This window comes from Cololabis saira, chromosome 9 (assembly GCF_033807715.1).
Source record: "Cololabis saira isolate AMF1-May2022 chromosome 9, fColSai1.1, whole genome shotgun sequence".
Taxonomy (NCBI): Eukaryota; Metazoa; Chordata; class Actinopteri; order Beloniformes; family Belonidae; genus Cololabis; species Cololabis saira.
This window is the reverse complement of record NC_084595.1, coordinates 10284280-10306006: the sequence shown is the minus strand read 5'-3', so window position 1 is coordinate 10306006 and position 21727 is coordinate 10284280. Positions and strand designations below refer to the sequence as shown.

Genomic DNA, 21727 nt, shown 5'->3' with positions numbered 1-21727 from the left:
ATTATATAGTTTTTTAATTGGTTTAATTGTATATTATTTAGAGTGTAGGCTAATATTTCATTTGCTGTATAAAAGGTTGTGTAGAAACGGCTTAGTGACATCATTCCTCTGCATTTCTACACACTTTCTGACCAGGCTGAGTGGAAGTACACTAGCATTTATTTTGTCATGCTTGCATGCTTTGTTGTCGTTTGTTAGTATGATGTTTTTTTTGTTCCAATTCTTTTGCCCCCTGCCCAGTGTGACGTTACCTGCCAGGCACAAGTTGGCTCCATATCAAAAAACACCCGGACAGTTGCTGCGTTTTAATCGCTGCATTCAAGCTGTTTGTTGCACAGCATGCAGCAATTATGCACACACACTTTACCGGTTATCTGCATCCTCTTTTCTTTTCCTCTCCTTTCAGGCTTTTTATTGAGGAGAGGAAAGACTCAAATATGAGGGGGAAAAATGAGGCTATAAATAACAGCTTCCCCGGGGGAGGAGAATGATTGTGGAGGTTTTTGACTGCAGAGCCGCGCGTATCCCTGCCAGAGCTGCCACACTATGCTCAGTTGGCCGCTTACCATGTTTAGTAAAGATGCCCACTCTTATCCACACAAATTCCTCCTCTGTCACACATGCTGCTATATTAATCTGCTTGTGTTTGTACTTAGAAGAATGATTATAAGAAGGAGCTTTGGGCTGCTTTATGTGTGACAGGTACAGTTGCAGATCTGAGTTTCAGCAGTTAAAACTAATGACACGACCCTGACGAGTTACGTGCACTTGCGGAGCTTCATAGTCATGCATTTGTTACCCAACAAGGTGGTCAAGAATACAAATGCAGAATATTAAAAATAAACTTCTACTACTATCTCTTTGATGACTGATTAAGATAGCGGGACTGGCTATGTACATGCAAATTAGATAGTTTGATTCCAATTGTAGTTTACTGGAACATTTGTTCATATGTTACATCATTTGTAGGTATATTTAAGCTCTGAGATGAGAAAATAACTGGGAGAATAGACAAGTAATTATGTGCCAGTCTCTTAAATAGCTGATATTTTTGGCATGAGCTAGCAAAGATGCAGCTTTGAACAGAACAGGTTTTTTTTCATTTACAGTAAAAATAATTACAGGACTCTCTCAGAAAATTAGAATATTGTGATAAAGTTCTTTATTTTCTGTAATCCAATTAAAAAAAACAAAAATGTCATACATCCTGGATTCATTACAAACCAACTGAAATATTGCAAGGCTTTTATTATTTTAATATTTCTGATTATGGCTTACAGTTTAAGATTAAGATTCCCAGAATATTCTAATTTTTTGAGATAGTATATTTGAGTTTTCTTAAGCTGTAAACCATAATCAGCAATATTAAAATAATAAAAGGCTTGCAATATTTCAGTTGATTTGTAATGAATCCAGAATGTATGGCATTTTTGCATTACAGAAAATAAAGGACTTTATCATAATATTTTAATTTTCTGAGACAGTCCTGTATATGCATTAAAAAAAAAAAAAAAAGTTAGGAACTCCATCAGGCTGCATTGAAACAATTCCAGTTGTTCAATTTAAAAATGTCCCAGAATCCGAACTAACCCCATGGACTCCAAACACTCCAAAACATCTCAGTTTAGCAGAATAAGTGCATGTGCAGTGGTTTGCACTGAGGTTACAGAAATCATGTCTCTTGTCAGCAGAGCTCAGGATAACAGGTTTATTTATAAAATTGAGGTGAGTTTGAGGAGGAAAGGATGGCGGTCTTCTGCTCAAGAATGTGCATATTTGCCTGACCATGTGCTTAGCCAGGGCCATCACAGCATAAGAGGATCCATCCTGCTCGGTTCTCCTGCCGAGCCTCGCGGCGTTGGCTCTCCTCCCTCCGCGGTCCAAATTAGAGTTATTTTTCTCTGTCAGAGTTTGTATGTTCAGTGTCTGTCATATTGGTTGATGAATAGCTGTGTTGGAAAAAGAAAAGAAATGATGCAATTTCATTGAAATTGATTCAGATGGCATGGATCACAGTTTTTGTAAACTTGATTTCATTTCAGATGTATCAAGTTTTACTGTTGCAACACATTAGATTGTTTTAGCTGATCATTTGAAGTGGTACAAATGAGTTTTTTTTTCATGATTTCATTACTTTTTATGAGGCGTCATCTGCCCCTCACTTTCTCCCGCCCTAACTCTTGACAAAAGCCTCCCGAAGGAACTTTCTCTGCCGTCCATGTTGTTTCTGTGCGTCGCTTTATGGCACCAAGTCACATGTCCAGAATTATGAAACTGGCTCGCAGAGCTACGGCGGAGATCATGGTGACTAAGAGGCTCAAGAAAGAAGTGACCAAGTTAGAAACTGAACAAGAGTAAACCTTGGACAGTCTGGTGAAAGCGACTCAACCTTGGTGGAGCAAAAGTTTCTTTGTGCTGCCTTTTAGGTGTAGAATAAAAGAATAAACATTTGAGTATTTAGAAAATTGACAGAATTATGATAATGAATCTGTGGATGTGGTATCAGGATGTATGTGACCTAGCTCAGGTCTCTCAGTGTCTGGTGGACAATCCCCATGCAGACCCAGAAAGTATGCACAGAAATGTAAAGTTGCACAAGACCCCTTCTGTAAACCTCAGAACTTTTGTTTATTTGTAAGGGTCCCCATTAGCTATGCCCTTAAACACAGCTAGTCTTACTGGGGTCCACATTAAAAAACAATACATTTAAAACAAGACATAAAGAAAGAAAAGTAAATAACTAGGCCTGTGTTGAAAAAATCGATTTTCCGATTCTAAATCGATTCTCATATTAATTCCTAAAAATCGATTCTTATGTCTAAAGATCGATATTTTTTTTTTTTTTTTTTCCCCATCATTTTCGCCAGGTGAACTTTAATCCCAGTAGTCGGACACACAGTTTGTCATGACACTTCTGAAAAATGCCAGGTGCTTTATGGCAATATGTGTGCGTAGTGACAGAATAAATTAGATAAGCTAAAATGATTTGTTTACTGCATGAACTGTTGCAATTTCTTTCTTTTTTGCACTTTAAATGGATATTGAAATGCCTGTTTGAGTTATTTATTTCTTAGTTATTTCACAATAATTATTGTGAAATTATTATTTCACTAGTTATTTTACAGTCATATAATTCAGGCAACAGCTCAAAAAACATTTTAAATGACACTAAGCCAAATCAATATCGGATCGAATCGAATCATGATAATCGATTCTGAATATTAAGAATTGGAATCGAATCGATTCTTGACATTTGAATCGATACCCAGCCCTAGAAATAACACGACAAACCTACATTAAACTTTACCGTACATGTAAATCATTATCATAAAGCAAAAAAAACATGCATGAAACATTCCAATATACAGTAAAACATCATCTAGGTCATGAAAATCAGATACACCTTACCCACACAAAAATACACCATGATTTCATTGATCTATATTCTACTGTATGCTTCAGAAAATGACTGATTAAACCTTTTCTATGCCCTGCCACCTCTAATGGGTTTCATTATTGCTCCTTCACCGTTGTTTGTGCCGTAAAGAGCTTCTGAGCCGATGTCAAGGACGACTCAACGGCTGGGTGTTCGATGCCAACGCTGTTGTTACACCTCTGATTTTGTAGCGGTGATTGCAGATTGAGACTACTCTGTTATGTTGGGATTGAGTGGGCAACAGGAGCACATCTTAGAAATATATATTTGTGTGTGTGTGTACTGTCTATGCAGCAGAAAACTGTGAGCCATAGTTCTGTCCTGGATGATGAGACCATTCGGGACTTGATGAGTGTTAATCATCATCTTTGTGTGTGTGTGTGTGTTCCTGCAGCAACAGCTGGAGAAAGAAGCCGCAAAGCCCCACGAGCCGGAGAGGGCAATCTCGCCGCCGCCCAGCGAGGCCAAACACCGCAGCCTGGTGCAGATCATCTACGATGAGAACAGGGTAAGTGTAAAAAAAAAAACACAGACACGCACGCGCTCAGTCTGTGGCTCACCACCTTTCACTCTAAAAAAATGCCCCGACTTTTGACTCTGGTTTCACTTGATCACATGTGCAGTGTGTTTACCAGCTCGTATACGAATGTTCGATGACAGACAGTTCCTGGAAACTGAACGAGATGACCTCACAGGTGCACCTTTTTGAAATAAATACCCAAGTCTAGTTATACCAGAAGAAGTAACCTATTATTAATGTAGCTTTCATAACATGATTTGAAAACTTTAGCACATTTTGCGGTGCTGTTGCATAATAAACATCAAAAATAATGTAACCGGCATCTGTTTCTTCAGAGGCTCTTCAGAGTGACTGCTGTCACTTAGATTTTTCTTCTTTGATGAAATTGGTGGAAAAAAAAAACTAAAAAAACAGTGTCAATGTATATTCATGTCATACCCGACTGTTTTCTTCTCAGCTGTCAGAGAAAAAACTGAACTCTTGCCTGAGAGAATAATCTTCCAAAGGTTAACTTATGAACAATGATGAATCACACGCGCAGGTTCAGAAATGTGCAGAGAGTAAAAGGTGACTCACACACCAACACAAGCTTTTGTCTTCCTAGTATTGCTGATGGATCCTTCTTTCCAGAAAGATAAACGGTGCAGCTCTGAGGTCACACAGAGCTATTACCAAGTGTTAAATCAGTACCAGCCGCTGCACCGAGTGAGTGCTGCAGAGGTGTGTGCAGAAGATGAAGCTTAGCAGGAGCAGAGAAGTGATTCTCGATGCTCTCAGCCCCCCTAGTGGTTAGAAGAGCCGGTCTCCGCGTTTATGGGATTTGGCATTTAAAACTGCCAAGTCCTTTTTCACAATCTGTGCCGCACCTTATTCAGTCTGTGTGAGACTTCAAGGCTCCTATTGGAAATGTGGAATTGTGCCAGAACGTCAGATCTCGCCGGAGAAAAGCTTCCAGTCACATGTTGCTTTGAGACATTTGACAGGAATCATCATGTGTTATTTAGTGCCAACTGGTGGATAACCACAAGAATGCCATGAGAAAAACCCCCTTTAAAAGAAACGGCACATGACTTTGACAATCATCTTGCATAACTAAATTGCAGCGCGTCTGAGGAACAGAAACAGGTTGCATGTGTCACTCAAGTTTGTCGTCTAACCTCTGTCACACTTCCCTGTGACTGACGGGATGCACTCTGGCCGACTCCCAGCCGCCCTGCACGCCCAGCCCGGGCGTGGCTGTTTCTCTGGATAACGCTGCTTCCTTTCAACTTTCAAACCTTCATTAACTGAATCTTTTCTTTTCATCTTCTTTTCATCTTTTCATATGCATTATGTAACTTTTGGTGAATACCGCTTTTATTGCCTATTTCTTTCCTCTGGTGTCCAGTACGTTACCCAGAATTCCCCCTTCCTTATTTTCTAACATATATTCTAACTTGCTCGCCTTGTTAATCTTTGACGGCAAATTTAGATTCAGTTTTGGTCGTAGTCCTTTTGTCGTCGTCTTTTGATCCAGTTATGCCTGAAATTGGCTCTGGTTCTTAAGTCACAAGACTTGATTTAATGTAGATTTGATTTTTATTTTATTTTATATGAAACATAAATAATTATGCTTACCGGTATTTTCTTTTTTTCAATTTTCCTCAAATTTCTGAAATTATTATTTATTCCTTAAAGAAATGAAAAACCTATTTATCTATTTACCTTTCTAAGACCTCTGCACCACCCCGAGAATCAAAATAATAAGATAAAAAATGAGATTTGTGCAATTTAAAAAAAAAAAAAAAAAAATAGAAACATTTAAAGAAAATAGCTAGTGTATTCATATAGTTAAAAAAATATTAATTAGAAAACAGTTTGTAGAGTTTTTTTTAAGTTTCAATAAATAATACACACTTTAAAGTTAAAATAATAAGTTGCAGTGTATTTTTTTTTTTCAATTATCAGGCATCATGTGCGATAGATACACACAAATTTGCAACACAACCATAACTTAATTGATCTGACCTAATAGGGGCTAAACTTGTTTTTGTTTGTTTAAAAAAGAAAAACGATAATAGTAATAATAATAAAAGAATAAAAGAATAAGAGTGGCCAGTACTCCTGGTGTTACGGAATAATATCTGTCTAATATCTGTGTTTGTAACAGACTTCATATCATGTAACAGGAAGTTCTTCTTTATACGCTCTGATTTCCTGCCTCGAGCAGCGAGTGGACGTCCCCTGTTTTAGTTCTGTTTAGTGTCACAAAGGGGCGGGAGATTTCCATGAACTTCCCAGAAAGGCCCTATGGGAAATTAAGAAGGGGAGTTTCGTGTATGTGGCATTATTCTGTTACAAAGATTTGAAGAAAAAAAACTAAACAAAACTATGAAACTCTAATACAATGCCATCCACAGATATATTTGGGTCACTTTAAACATCAATACTGTTGCATCTGCAAGAACTGGCGGCACCGCATCAGTAACCTGAACGTACACAATATCAATGGTTATTTAAACACTAACGTCAGTACAGCAGCAGAAGGCTCGAGCGACGCAGAAGGACGAGGAGCGAAAACTAAATGAGAGGAAGCTTTGATGCTGACTTTAAGATTAGGCTTAGGCTATTTACACCCGGGCGCAAGTACTGATACGTAGGCTATTTACACCCTGCTACCAATATCAATGTATGCTATTTGCACCCATGTATTATTAGAACAAAAAATGTAAAAAAATAAATATTTATAAAAAAATAAATAAATCCATCAGCTCAACAGTAATTGACAGAAACACCACTTTTGATAAACTTCATTTAATCTATTCAAAATATCTTATAATACGACGGAGTATTAGGGCTAAACTAAGACCAAAAAAAAATTGGAAATTACGAGAATAAAGTCATAATATAATGAGAATAAAGTCGTAAAATTACGAGAATAAAGTCATAATGTTGCGAGAATAAAGTCATAATATTACGAAAATAAAGTCGTAATTTATGAGAAAAAAGTAATATTATGAGAGTAAAGTTGTAATATTATGAGAATATAATTTATGAGAACTCTAACAGGAAGAGCAGTCTTTTCCCTGTGTTAAAATGAGGAATATTGAGCATCTTGTGAAGTTATATTTATATATTTATAATATATTTAATATTACGACTTTATTCTCGTAATATTACGACTTTATTCTCAAAATATTACGACTTTATTCTCATATTATTATGACTTTATTCTCGTAATTTCCTTTTTTTTGTCTTAGTTTGGCCCTAATACTCCGTCGTACTTACAATGACATAAGAGCAAAAATTGTTAATACAAAAGTGTGAGAGCAGATGTTTGCCTGGCTCTATTGTTTGACATGGTTCCAATTTTAGAGTGCTGCACATGCGCATGGGCAACGCATTTCTTTTCATATGTCAACAGGATGTGAATAGCTCAGCTGGTGGAGGCTTGCTATTTGTACCCTGGTGCAAATAATCACTCCGTTAAGATGATGGGGATAAATGCTGCCTTTAGAGCGAGTTGTCAAGCTGTTGCTAAGCAGAGAAAATGCAATGTGATGCATGGGGATGACGAGCCTGAAATGACCACCTTAAAAAACAGCCAACTGTCTGGCAAGCCGAAGCTGAATTAGTCTTTTACTGCAAACAGTGGGACTTCAGCTCTTTTGGTGTTGGGGGTTTCATGAAACTTAATGAAACAGAACTGTCTGAAAGATGAAAGTTTTTTTTTGGCCATGAAACGACAGCGCGCGCCCGTGAGGTCACACGATTACGCCGGCTGAGCTCTGCTCTGTGACCCGGTGTCTGGACGGTGTCATCTGTCCCCCGTGGGCTCAGTGTCACCAGTTTTCTCCGGAAGGATTACAGCAACATTTCCTCCGACAGCCTATTATCAAACCCCCTGGATGACTCGACTCATCTTCACCCGACTCAGATATTAAACGTGGCAGTTAATGGGAACGAGCACAAGACGAGGCAGCCTTCCCTGAGATTGCATTATCATAATTCTGTTGAGCTGTGCTAAATATGCGCGCCTTTTCTGTGTTGAGTTGGTCCCTTCAACGCTTTCAGCTTTTTTCTTTTTTTTTCCTGAGCCTTTTATGTCTCTTTTTTGTTTTCCCCATGTTTCCTCGTTAGAAGTTTGGTAGTTGTAGTCGCATACGAGTCTATGGTGCTATTTCCGTCGGTGTAGTGAGTTCCCCACCTTCAATGTTTCCAAGGATTGTGTTGGAATAAATAGTTTGATGAACAATGGTGCAGTTGTGGAAGTTGTATCTTAAGGCCCACTCCCAATACACCCCCTACTTTCTTTCACTAGCCCTACTTTCTACCACTAGCCCTCCCTCACTATCACTACCCCTAAAAAAGAAGGGACAGATTTTAGGGCACTTGAAATCTTCCCAGGGGCCTGTCCCAATACACCCACTACTCCTACTTTCAGCACCACCCCTAAAATCAGGAAGCCGAGAGCCGAAAGCTGTTTTAATTTCAGCTGTAGCGCTGTTAATATGTCACTTTATTAAGTTTTAATATTTTTCAGGCGTAAAAGTAACCGTTAAGATCCCCAACCTGGGCTCAGTTTATCCAAATAACACCTGTTAAGTACCCTTAACAGCATCGCCGCGTAACATCGACACAGATCCTACGGCGTAGGTTACGTAACCTATGCCGTAGGCTCTGCGTTGGTGTAACGCGGAACCATAAATCAGCCTTTATTCTGGCGTGATCTTCGGCAAACGGGCGAACGAGTGAATATTATGAAAGTAAAATATATATTTCTCGCTAGAAATGTAATCAAAACGCATTTTTATACAGAAACTAACTTTAAATATTGATTTTATTCACTAAAAAATAAGAAATGTCCGCCATGTTTTTTTTTTTTTGATTCAGTCCGCATTCTGGGACATTTTTCTGGCCCTAGATCAGCTAGTGAGCATCGGAAAACCCTCGCTCTGTAGGGCCAGATTCATAGCCACTACACTAGTTTTCTTCACTCCCCCTAGGTGGAAAGAGGAATTGGGACACCACTACCCTCACGGGAACGCGCAAAATTTAGGGGTAGGGATGAAAACTAGGGGGAGTATTGGGACAGGGCCTAAAATGCCACTAAACCGGAAAATTTTGGCAGTGTCATTATGACCAGGGGGGTGATATCTAAAATAATAAGGTATCGATCCATAAACATCTGTTTGAATGAACTGCAGTTCTGAGGAGGACGTACTTCACGCAGGACCCTTTCAATGAGTTTTAGATGGGAATTTTTGAGGCCAGCATCTTGCATTAACCCAGACAGGAAATGAAGAGAGATCCCTGCGGCATCCGTCTCCCCGGGGATGGAAGTGACTGGTTAGGAAGCAGCGTAGAGTTGGAAGAGCATGAGAGGGCGCTTTCTAAAACCCTGCTCGTAGGTTTGTGTTTACTCGAGTCGGCCTGTGGGCGTGAAATCCTCTCAGGTCTCGTATGCAGCCGGAATGAGTCTTGTGTAAACTTTAGGAGTACATCCCAAACACTCCTCGCATTATCTCACTCCAGCAAAGGCAGGTTCTGGAAAAAGGAAGCAGCACCACGTCGTGGGTGGCGAAGAAGAAAGGCCAAGTCGCAAACACACCCCCCTGTTATCATCTCTGAAGTTTCCCTTCACAGACCCGCCCTGCACGGGCTACGGGGGTATAAGTCGGGGAGATGACGATGGAGAGCACAACAGCTGTCGTGTGTCATTAAGGGGGGCGTTTGGAATCGATGGAACTGGGGGTGTTCAGAGTGGGACGAGGAGAGAACATAATGACTACGTTTACATGCAGTCAAAATTCGGGTTATTGCTAATATTCCGGTTACTGAAACATTCGGAATATTCCGTTTCCATGCGTGAGCAAACAGGGTTATCCCTGTTTACATGGTGATTAATCATTTGGGATATCTGGATCAAACCAGCGACGCGCGGAGAACGTCATGACGCAATTACCGTAATTTCCGCTTCCTGTATCCAAATTCAAAACAAATGCTGCTTCGCTGAATGGACCCTACAGAGTCATTATGTTTCATTTCAAAGCTGCTCTATTGTTTCAATCATTCCAACCTTTATGTCACTAAGTATGTGCAAGTTGCTGGATGCATTTCCTGTTGCAATGTCAGATCAATGACTACGTTTACATGCAGTCAAAATTCGGGTTATTGCTAATATTCCAGTTACTGAAACATTCGGAATATTCCGTTTACATGGTAATTAATCATTTGGGATATCTGGATCAAACCAGTGACGCACGGAGAACGTGATGATGCAATTCCCGTCATTTCCGCTTCTTCCTCCTGTATCCAAATTCAAAACAAATGCTGCTTCGTGCAACTTTTCGCTCACCTTCTTATAAATCTCGCTATCCCCGTACTTTCTACCGTCTACAAATGCAGAAATGTTTATATCCTTCATTACATTTATGAAGTGATTAGTCTCCTCCTCACTCCAAAAGTGTGGCGTGGTCTTGTGTTTCTCCGTGTTTATAAGAACTTCCTGGACTCAAAAGACCAGGATTCCTTGCGAACAGAGCATGCGCAGAAAACAAATTCATGTTCCGTTTGATGGGGATATTCCTTTTGGCGTTTACATGACCCAATATTTGGGTTTTAAAAGGAGTAACCCAGGGGTCATATTCAGGTTTTTAAAAACCAGAATATGAGCAAATTCGGGTTATTCAAAGGTGTTATTGGTGTTTACATGGCCGTGCAAATTTGGGTTATTGCCAATATTCGGGTTTTAAAAGGGTTATTGACTGCATGTAAACACAGTCAGTGAGCACAGCGCTGAACGGAGCGCTGTGAGAAAGTTCCGGTAGAAAGGTCATCCAAAGACAGACATCCGAATCCGACATCTCTCCTTGTTTCCTTAATGTCCCTTCATGGATTTTATGGATTGCTGTGGGCAGTCGGGGGGGGTGATATCTGTCTGTCATCAGATTATTGGATGAGCACCTGAGTCCCACACCTCCCCTGCTCTTCTTTCTACTCTCTCTCCCACTCACTTTGTACTCCCACTTCCTTTCCTGCCTGCTGCTCTTTCTCTCAAACCTTTCTGCTTAAGGGAGGAGAGCAATGTTTTTTCTTTTTTTTTTTGTTGTTTTTCCCCTGTGAGAGAGGAAGGGGAGCTGAGGCAAGGAGCTGTGGCCTTGCTTCAGTTAAAAGCGCTAATAATAGTGCATCTATCTCTCCATTCATCCATGCACCCATGCAGCCATCCATCCTTCCACCTAGCAGTGGTGTAGCCTTAGTGATCTAGCGAGCGCGTTCGCCGCTTTGCCATGGTGACGGCAGACGTGCAGGCCGCTGGCTCATGTTCTACTTCTGCCTGTCTCCTCTCAACAGAAAAAGGCAGAAGAGGCTCACAGGATACTGGAGGGACTGGGACCCAGAGTGGAACTGGTGAGTTGACATTTCGCTTGCATGAATCTCGTTATTTCTTTCATCTGACTCCGTGGTTGTACAAGGTCACACTGGGATAAAGGATGCTACAGAGAGAGGGAGAATGAGGCTGAAAGGCTTCATGTTAATGCTTGAATGCAAGCAGGAAAATAAAACAAACAAACAAAAATGACAAAATCCCTTTCTAGGTTTTTGCTCTGCCTCAGTGAACACTCATGTCAAGCATCCTCTTTGGATGGAGTGGGATTTGATTGCTGCTAGTTTTTTCAGGGTCCCATTATTTGGGGGCAATACATTTTGTGAAAACGGCAATAACACTATCGGTCCGTGTACTTCGCGGCCATCCATTTTTTGTTTTGAAATGACAAAATAAAAATAGAGAAATAATCCAAAATAATCAGTTTCCCATCTTTCGGATCGTTATCCGTTATCCGATTTCATTGATGTGTTTTGAAAATCGAAATTGGGAATTAAAACAGTGAGTGGAAAACTCTTTTCTCTATTTCCTATTTGTTTCCAAGGATACTGAAAACAAGGATTGGACAAATGGGGGGATTGCACATGTGCAGTAATAAATGAAGAAAGTTGTTTCTGGTTCTTTTGTTCATCAGATTGAAAATTAACAGTTTTAGATTTTTTTCATGTTGAAACAGAAAATAAATCAAATATGAAACCTGGGAGTGAAACACGAGTTTAATCTGTAATCTGTCTTCACTCCATCATGATGTTGTGACATTCCGTTCAGCTGCAGCGTCCAAAAAAAAGCAGCGTCCAATCAATAACATGTACTGAACTCTAACATACTGCCCTGTTACAACCAAAAACGTAATAACGGCCAGTAACGTAATAACTGCCAATAATGTAATAATTTTGGCCATTTCAAATGTAATAAAGCCAATAGTGTAATAATGTGCCAATAATGTAATAAAACTTTTGAGTCAATAATGTAATAACTTTTTGCCGATAATGTAATAATTTTGTAATAATTTTTTAATACCAGGCCAATAATGTAATAACCAGCCAATAATGTAATGCCTTATTACATTATCGGCAAAAAGTTATTACGTTATTGGCTCAAAGGTTTTATTACATTATTGGCACATTATTACACTATTGGCCTTATTACATTTGAAATGGCCAAAATTATTACGTTATTGGCAGTTATTACGTTATTGGCCATTATTACGTTTTTGGTTGTAACATGCCCCCCCGTTGGAAACGAATAGGAAATGGAGAAAAGAGTTTGACACTCGCTGTTTTAATTCCCAATTTCAATTTTCAAACACATCAATGAAATCGGATAATGGATAATGGATAACGATCCATTTTCTGTTTTTTATTATCGAAACAAAAGATGGGAAACTGATTATTTTGGATTATTTCGCTATTTTTATTTTGTCATTTCAAAACAAAAAACGGAAGGCCGCGAAGTACACGGACCACTATCGATTGCTCGAACTCATATGGTCTTCACGTATCCGTCTGTTTCATCTGCTTTTTTCCCCTCTGCTTTTCCAGCCTCTGTACAACCAGCCTTCTGATACCAAACAGTACCATGAAAACATCAAAATGTGAGTCTGACACAACATATGCCAACACAAGTCCTCATTTATACACACTTTCTTATAGAGAACCAATAAGATAAATAAAAAACTGGTGGACTGGGAATGTATTGAATCGGCTACAGATGATTTAAAAGTCGTGTATTAGATTTCACTAAATGTGGACTCCCACAGCCTGGAATTATATCAAAGGTTAATGGATTCAACCTCTATTGATCGTCTATTAAATAAATTAGTTAGAATAGTGGATATGTGTTAAGTAGTCCAGTTTTCTGTTTATGGGGCTGAATACGTTTTTTTAATTTATTTGTTTAATCTTTTTTGATGTTTTATTTAGGTATTTGGTGATTTAAACAACCTTTAGTCCCTGTAGTGGTTTTTCATTGCTATTTTAATTACCTTCCCTCCCTCTTTGATCGAGAGTATTGGCAAGATTATTAAAAAGGCCTCAGGGTGACGGCGCTGCCGCCCCTGCTCCAGGACGGACGGTTGAGAGAGAGATTTCCAGCCGCTTTGTAGAACCACCCTGGGTTAACCAGAAGGTTTTTTCCTGATCAGGAAACTTTGCTTTAAAACTTGACATAAAGGCTGAAACTTCCAAATTATCCAAATACTATCCGTCTTTTCTTTTATTTAAATCAGGAGATTATTTAGCATGTCTCTGGGCAGGATTAACAGCTACCACGGCCAAGTAAACCACACGGTAGATCTTTAAAACACACGTTTATGTATGGGATGTGTGTTAGATAATAGTGAGTAGGACGTGTTGAGGTCCAGTTAGATCTGGAACATTAACGTCCTGCAGTCCTGTTTCTTTGCTGTATATGAGCAAATATTTGAGCTATGATAAATGGGAATGCAACAGTTAAGATTTAAACGTGTACCGTATTTATACGTATATATATTTATATATGGACTATAAGCCGCACCTGTATATAAGCCGCACCCGCTTTATTTTTAAAAAAACAATAAAAAAAGATATACAAGCTGCACCTGTATATAAGCCGCACCCACTTTTATTTAAAAAAAAAAAGATATGCAAGTCGCAGATATTTATGTTGTTAGATTAGATATTTACTACATGTACAGAACGATTTTGAAGTGTAAATGATGTACATGTTTGTACCTAAATAGATCCTTTCCTAACAGTGTCTTTAAACACGGAAGCAACTTTGCTGATTAAAACTGGACAGAACCAAGAGAAAATAACCGGTATTCATTTATCTATTTATCTATTTATCTGTTTGAAATCTGCTTCTACTTCTATCTGCTAAAGAAGAAGTAGCGTATTATTCTTTGCATTTATTTTGTCTTAGTTTTTATTCTAATTCCGGTTAGCACTCCCCCTAGCGGTGGAAGAAAAATCCACAGAATAGCTGCACCTTTGTATAAGCCGCATGGTTCAAAACCTATGAAAAAAGTAGCGGCTTATAGTCCAGAAAATACGGTAATTGGCATGATTATAAGTACCGGTAGTTGAGGTTGTGTCTGAATAATCGGCTTCATTCATCTGCATAAAAACAGCTGGTTGAAACCAACAGATGCAACATACAGGACTGTCTCAGAAAATTAGAATATTGTGATAAAGTTCTTTATTTTCTGTACTACAATTTAAAAAAAAAAAAAAAAAAAAAAAGTCATACATTCTGGATTAATTACAAATCTACTGAAATATTGCAAGTCTTTTATTATTTTAATATTGCTGATCATGGTTTACAGTTTAAGATTAAGATTCCCAGAATATTCAAATTTTTTGAGATACAATATTTGAGTTTTCTTAAGCTGTAAGCCATGATCAGCAATATCAAAATAATAAAAGGCTTGCAATATTTCAGTTGATTTGTAATGAATCCAGACTGTATGACATTTTTGCATTACAGAAAATAAAGGACTTTATCACAATATTCTAATTTTCTGAGACAGTCCTGTATTTTCACGTTCCTTTCCACCGTGTTGGTGGAGCTGACTGACAGGATCTCCGAGTTGATGCTCGTTAAATTAGATCATTCCTCTTTGTTCTCCCACTGACATATCTGCCATGTGCATCTTTTATTTCTTGAGAGAAATGCCAGAGAAGACCAGTGGGGTATCTTATCTTGTTATATTCCTGTATTTATATTCACTAAATGGATGGTATTTGCGTGAATAACATTATTAAAAGAGAAAAAAGATTTGAAAAAAGAGAAAGCAAATATAACTTAAAAGGAACAGAGATTTTAGAAAAAAACAAGATTCAGGACAAAATTGATGGAACGTTGTGTTTCTTTGAAAGGAAATTACATTCAAAAGTAAGCTAAGTAAATATAATGAAATATGTTAGTTAAGTTTGATTGACATACCAATAGACGGCGGTAATTTTATTTTATTTTAGTTTTTTATTTACTTAGTTGTTGTTTTTTTTTAATTTCTAATTTACGTTATTTGTGAATTTATTTCTTGGAAAAAGGGGCAGATTAAATAAGATTCTTCTTCTTTCTGCTCCCTTTTCATTCACAATTTATGAACATTTGTATTTGTATTGAATTGTTTGTTTTATTTTTTTAATGAAATAAAGAATAAAATAAAATAAAATTAAATTAATTGGCCTACACTAAAATATTGTGACATAAAATTGAACATTGAGTCATTTACCTGTATGAAAATGAATTGTAAACACAAACGTCCGTCGTGACAGCCCTGCAGAGATCTTAACAGCAGGGCGCTCCTCTCACCGCGGGGGGGGCAACTAATAATCATAACAGTTTAAAGTGTTTGTGGACATCTGTTGAAGTCTGTCAATTAGGCCTCTAGCCACCTATAATCTTTAGAAGTCTCCAGCGCGCTGAGGAACATCAAAAGATGCTGTAGGGTTGTGATAGTTGGCTATAGTTCTCATACCAACAAGACGTGTTTGACCTGTCGGCTGCACACGGCTGTCTTCACTCCTTTTGATCCCTGCACCGTTTGATCAGTATTATTGCCTCAAAGCAATTAGCCGAAAACTGCTCTCACTCCATCTGTGTGCGTGTGTTATTATTAAGATACCAGTGTGTCAGTTTGACTGAGCACAATTGACTTCTTTGTTGTGTTAAATGGTTTGATAACGCTGGCATTCGTCCCTGGTGGGAGAGATGACGACCAGTATCTCTGTGGATCTCATGGTCCCCATCCCGGTCGCCGTCCTCCATGCACACAGTCAGCTGATGATAAATGCGCCAATATCTCCTGCTTATGCAGATACTATGAAGACAAATTCAGGCTTTGAAATCCAAGCTTTTCCTGGGTATAGTCGGAGCAGAGGAGAACATCTGTCACAAGTATGCGTGTAATGAATCTTTCAGCCATCATGTTTTCAAAGTATTATGCCAAATTACAGGGATCTCTGATATCTCAGAAATGGCTCCGGCTTAGAGGAGGACAAAGGAAACCTTTTGTGGGGTTTCAGGGCCGTTAATCTTTTGCCATCTGGTGTGCAGAGGACAATAACATCTCTGTCTGGAGAATTGCAATTGAAGTCCGTTTTTTTTGTTTTTTTTTTGCTCTACCAAGTCGGTTCTCAGGCGTTATGGCAATATGTGGTCATTGTTATAGTTGACACGTTTTGACCAAAATTGAACCAGTAGCCGGTGGCCACTTTGTTACTTTGTTACGAGGTCAGTTTTGGGATGTTTTAGAAAGCTTATCTGGCTTTCCACGAACAAGGCGTGGTGGGCTCTGAAACTCCCTTTTAATATACATGTAATCACAGTTTTGATCTTGTTTACCCTTCAAACAAGTGTCCTCAAACTACAGCACCATTGCCAGGGTTGACCCTGTTTGCAAATCCTGAGTAGTATTTCTGATTTGTAGCTGCTGCTTTCAGCAAACGGATGATGATAAACACCCCAGAAACGTTTATTAATGTAGATGTGGACCCTGTTTTTATACACGGCGTAAAGCATCTGTGGTAGCTTCCACGTTGAAACTAGGCCTGTGTTGAAAAAATTGATTTTCCGTTTCTAAATCTATTCTCATATTAATTCCTAAAAATCGATTCTTATGTCTAAAGATCGATTTTATTTTTATTTTTATTTTTTTATTATTATTATCATTATTTTCATCATTACATTTTGGCCTGGTCAACTTTAATCCCAGTAGTCGGACACACAGTTTGTCATGACACTTCTGAAAAATGCCAGGTGCTTCATGGCAATATGTGTGCGTGGTGACTGAATAAATTAGATAAGCTAAAATGATTGGTTTACTGCATGAGTTGTTGCAATTTCTTTCTTTTTTTGCACTTTAAATGGATATTGAAAGGCCTGTTTGAGTTATTTATTTCTTAGTTATTTCACAATAATTATTGTGAAATTATTATTTCACTAGTTATTTTACAGTCATATAATTCAGGCAACAGCTCAAAAAACATTTTAAATAACACTAAGCCAAATCAATATCGAATCAAATCGTGATAATCGATTCTGAATCTTAAGAATCGGAATCGAATCAATTCTTTACATTTGAATCGATACCCAGCGCTAGTTGAAACACAAGTTTTAGTTCTTCTGTTTTGAGTCGAGCAGACCGGAGGCTACTGTGGCTGTTTCTGTAAATAAAGCGGTCGTACTGTTTTGATCAGACTGACACACATCTGCTGTCGAATCTGCTTTCCACTTCAGTTAGTGAGCCCGGTACATGAAGACGCCCTGCTCCACTGCTGCTCCAGTCTTCATTTTCTCTTCATTAGTTTCTTCTCAGCACAGATTTGACACAGATGTGTTTACATGGGAAGTTGAATTCCTCTTTAATTCAGAATTAAAATTAAATCCGATTTAAAATGAGTAAAAATTACCACGTAAACACCTATTTCCGAATGAAAATGGCCATTCCGAATTAAACTTAATTCCAAACTAAGTGACTAGTTGATTCCGATTTTAAATCCGAATAGAATAATTCCGCGATCATGTATACACTTCCACTTTAAATTAATTCCGGTCTTTCTGCGCTGCTCGTTCCCTCGCCCGTCTGTCGCGATGACGCTTATATTCTGCGCTGGGCTGGTTTTCAAAACAAAGTTTCAAGATGGCAGCACGCAGTAAACGGTGGTCAAGAGCAGAGAGCATTTATTTAATAAATAGCTTGGAGTACCTGGAAATAATTAAAAGAACAGATGGCAGGAGACATAAAAATTGTGAGCTTTTCAAAGTTGTAGCGGCTAAGTGTAACTTCCGATCCGCCCCCCTTATCTAATCAGAACCTTCCCAACCCCCAGACCTGAAGCGGAATTGGATAAAGCCGAACAAACGTGTTTTCCATGTAAACCTCAATTCGGAATTACTATTTCCATGAAAACTCGAAGGAAAATAGTTTAATTCGGAATTTTTTAATTCGGAATAATTAATTCCGAATGAAAAAACATCATGTAACCGTGGCCAATGGTGTTTGAAACGTTAATCTTTCCCTGAGACTCTCGAGACTCGAGAGGTTCTTGGTTCTTCTAGCCCATGCAGATTTTCGGGGCCAGTAGCACCGGGATTCCTCGCTCTGAACTGGAGTTTTCTTTGCGATTGGCAGAGAGTTGGATCTACGTGGAGATTTGAAGGGAAAAAACATGAATAGAAGAAGAAGAAGAAGAAGAAAAAGACTTTATTGATCACCCAGAGGAGAAATTAAATCGTGCAGCAGCCAAACACACACACGCTCAACGGTTTATACAAAAAAATAAAATAGAAATAACCAATAAATAGCAAAATAATTAAGAAAAAGAGCAATATAAAATGTAGAAAAATTTGAAAAATGAGCAATGTACAAGAGAAAAAAACGGATAATATTTACATGTGCAAAAATATGTGAATGCAGCACTTTCTTGCTGCAGCAGCACAGTTCAACTTGCATCTGATGCTTATGCAGGAGGGAATATGGGATATGCTCAATCATACAGATTTTAGTAAAAATGATCAGGTCCCAGCATGTGTTCATTTCCCCCCCCTCCGCTAATTTTCCTGGGACTCGTACGGCATCAGCAGTAGTCAGTCCCTCCTCGTGTCCAGAGGGAACCCGCGGCTCAGCTGACATGTCTAATGTAAAGACAGATTACATTAATCATTGGGGAATATGACCTTACAACTGACAGATTAAGTGGAGGGAATAAAGCTCCGTCTTGCGGCAAAGAAAGAGAGCAGAGACCGAGGGGCTGCCTAAGGAGATTACCGGCCCTGACCTTTATCTGCAGCTCTGTGTCTGGCTGTTCCCAGCGCTGACAACTTTTATAAGTTTGGCTCCCCTCGCTGTCCTCTCCGCCCAGCAGCAAAAATCGAGTTTATCGAGTGGCAGAACTCAAGGACGGGCGTTTGTCGGCATTTATGCCAGAGCGTGATGTGACTTTGTTTTTCATTTTATTTTCTACTGTATAAAAGTCAGTCTTTGTAAAGTGCTGAGGGCAAAAGAATGTGTAGCCGAGCTTCTGGAGCCCATATTTGGTTGTCATATGTGATAAATTACTTAGAAGTCTAAGCACCATCTGATACTGAGTATTTCCTTGAATGTTCTCACCCGATACCTTTCTTTCTATCTCTCCATCTCCCGTTCTCTCCATCCCTGTTGTTTCTTTGATCATCTCAGAAACCAAGCGATGAGGAAGAAGCTCATCTTGTATTTCAAAAGGAGAAATCATGCTCGTAAGCAGTGGGTAAGTAGACAACTGTATTTGTGGCTCTGTGTCGGGCTCATGACAGACATGTGAAAGTGGGCCAGCTATTCCTTGAAGAGAGTGGCCATTTTAAGCATATTAAAGCAAGAGAAGAGCTTTGGGCGGGATCTGTTGTCAGTACTTGTACTGTGCCCGGCTGGAGCGAATTACTGTAGAAATTAAAAAGAAAATGTTGCTCACACTGACATTTAAAAGAATAATTTCACGTGCGGCAGCAAGGGAGTGCAGGTTACGCTTCAGTTCACCATAAAATGCTCTCATCTTCACCTCAGGTGCAATGGTAGACAATTAAACAGAAACAGTTATGGTTTCTTTATTCAACACAGTGAGTTAATATTTGCAATGTCAGAAGGGGACAAAACGTGAGTAGTTGGTTGAATCTCCTCGTGCAGCCATGACGTCAAGCAGGTGCTCGATGAAACCGTCCCAGCATTCAGGAGGAATCGGGGGCCGTTTGTTTGATTTGATTTTGATTTGATTTGAAAATCTTTAAGGTCCCCGAAGGGCAATTTGGTTTGCAACAACAGGACAACATACATATCCCACTTCAAACACACAATACAATAAATAAATAAATATAGTAAATACAGTCATCACAGTAAACAGGTACATTGTTCCCCCTATAGGCTGTTTAAAAACTTAACCGCCGTTGTAACGGATCTGCTGCAGCTCAGAAGCGTTTGTAGGATGGTCTGGTGTTAACTCCTCTGCGAGCTTGAGTTCTGGTCCTGGTTACACCAGCATGTGGGGGTCCCCGTTCTGCACATCACACAGCTTCTGCTGCGCTTCAGCTGGGGGAAGTCCACCCTGAACTTAATTGTAGGATATTTAATCTCAGAGCGGCCCACACTAGAGCCCTGCGCGGGACTGTTTTCTTCATCCCACTCCTGCTGCATTTCTGACCATTACCGCCCGCCACGTGCGTGTTACACTCCCGCAGTGTTTACATCCACTCCCGCCCACACCTGACATGAAATGTCCTAGACAAATCTATCTGATTTAATGTTACATGATCATTGTGGAGCTTGATGGATAGTTGACAGTTCATGGGTCACCTGACTGAAAGTTAGATGCAAATCCATCATTGTCATCATCCACAAGCTATTTCACCTTTCGCTCACGCATCAGTTATGTGATTGAGGTTATAGCAACGAGAGTAGCTGTGAGTGGCTCATATAACACTAATAAATAACATAAAATAAAGAAAGTTAACCAACGAAACAAATTGATTTAACAAATGAATCTCTTGGCCATTATATTGCGGTGGAAGGAGAGAATGTTTCTGACCGACTGCCGTCCCAATCCCACGTCTCTCTTCCAAAATGCTCCACAGACACTAAACGCAGTTTCTCCAAATATCTGACTTGCTTTGCTTTGTCTTAGATTAGTAAAGACCTTGTTTGAGGTTCTGATCCACATCATTTATTTCCATCTCGTCACTAGACTACATCCCGATCCAGTGTTTTTTACGCACAGCAAAGTTCAAACCGCCCGCTCCCGCGAGATGCAGCCCTCTAGCCCAGTGTCTCCCAACCTGGGGTCCGTGCCCCCCCTCGGGGGCGCCAGATCTCTGGGGGGGCGTGAAACTTTGTCTGCTTTGAAATTATGCAGTTGTAAAAATTATATTTGCGAATGAGTCATTCATAAGACATTGTTAGGGATAATTTATAAATAAATTGAATATTTTTTGTGTTTTTTATAGACTGGTGACAAACACAGGAAATGATTTCATTCCTTATTATTATATCATTACTCAACATTTAATCCATTCCGACAAGTGGTTAAAGGTAAAATGTAAAAAATGTTGGTCTCATATTAAAAGAGACATTTTTCAGAAATCTTTTTATTTCATTTTATCTCCTTTTGTGCGTATTTTATACATTGGTGACATTGGAGAAAAACAAAGTCATATGTATACAGAGTAAACCAAAGAGAAATGTATCAAAAAAACATAATTAATGTTCATTTTTTCAATTAAAGACTATTTTGGTGCTAGTACGTATGGGTGGGGGGGCCTGGCTGGTTTTAGACACAAGTAGGGGTTCCAAGGAAAAAAGGTTGGGAACCACTGCTCTAGCCCATACCGCGAGGTAACAAAGCAAGCCCGAATTATGATGCTCCCTCCGCCATGCGTTGAGTCCACTATGCTC

The 21727-nt window shown here is 39.1% G+C and overlaps 1 protein-coding gene across 1 annotated transcript in view; it reads left to right on the top strand.

Annotated features, from left to right (window-relative positions):
• The window catches only part of ncor2 (nuclear receptor corepressor 2), a 154509-nt gene that overhangs the window by 58819 nt on the left and 73963 nt on the right, over positions 1-21727 (top strand). The window contains 4 exon segments of the mRNA XM_061730433.1: positions 3831-3944; positions 11292-11348; positions 12867-12919; positions 19490-19556. Coding sequence (XP_061586417.1) covers positions 3831-3944; positions 11292-11348; positions 12867-12919; positions 19490-19556 — 291 coding nt within the window.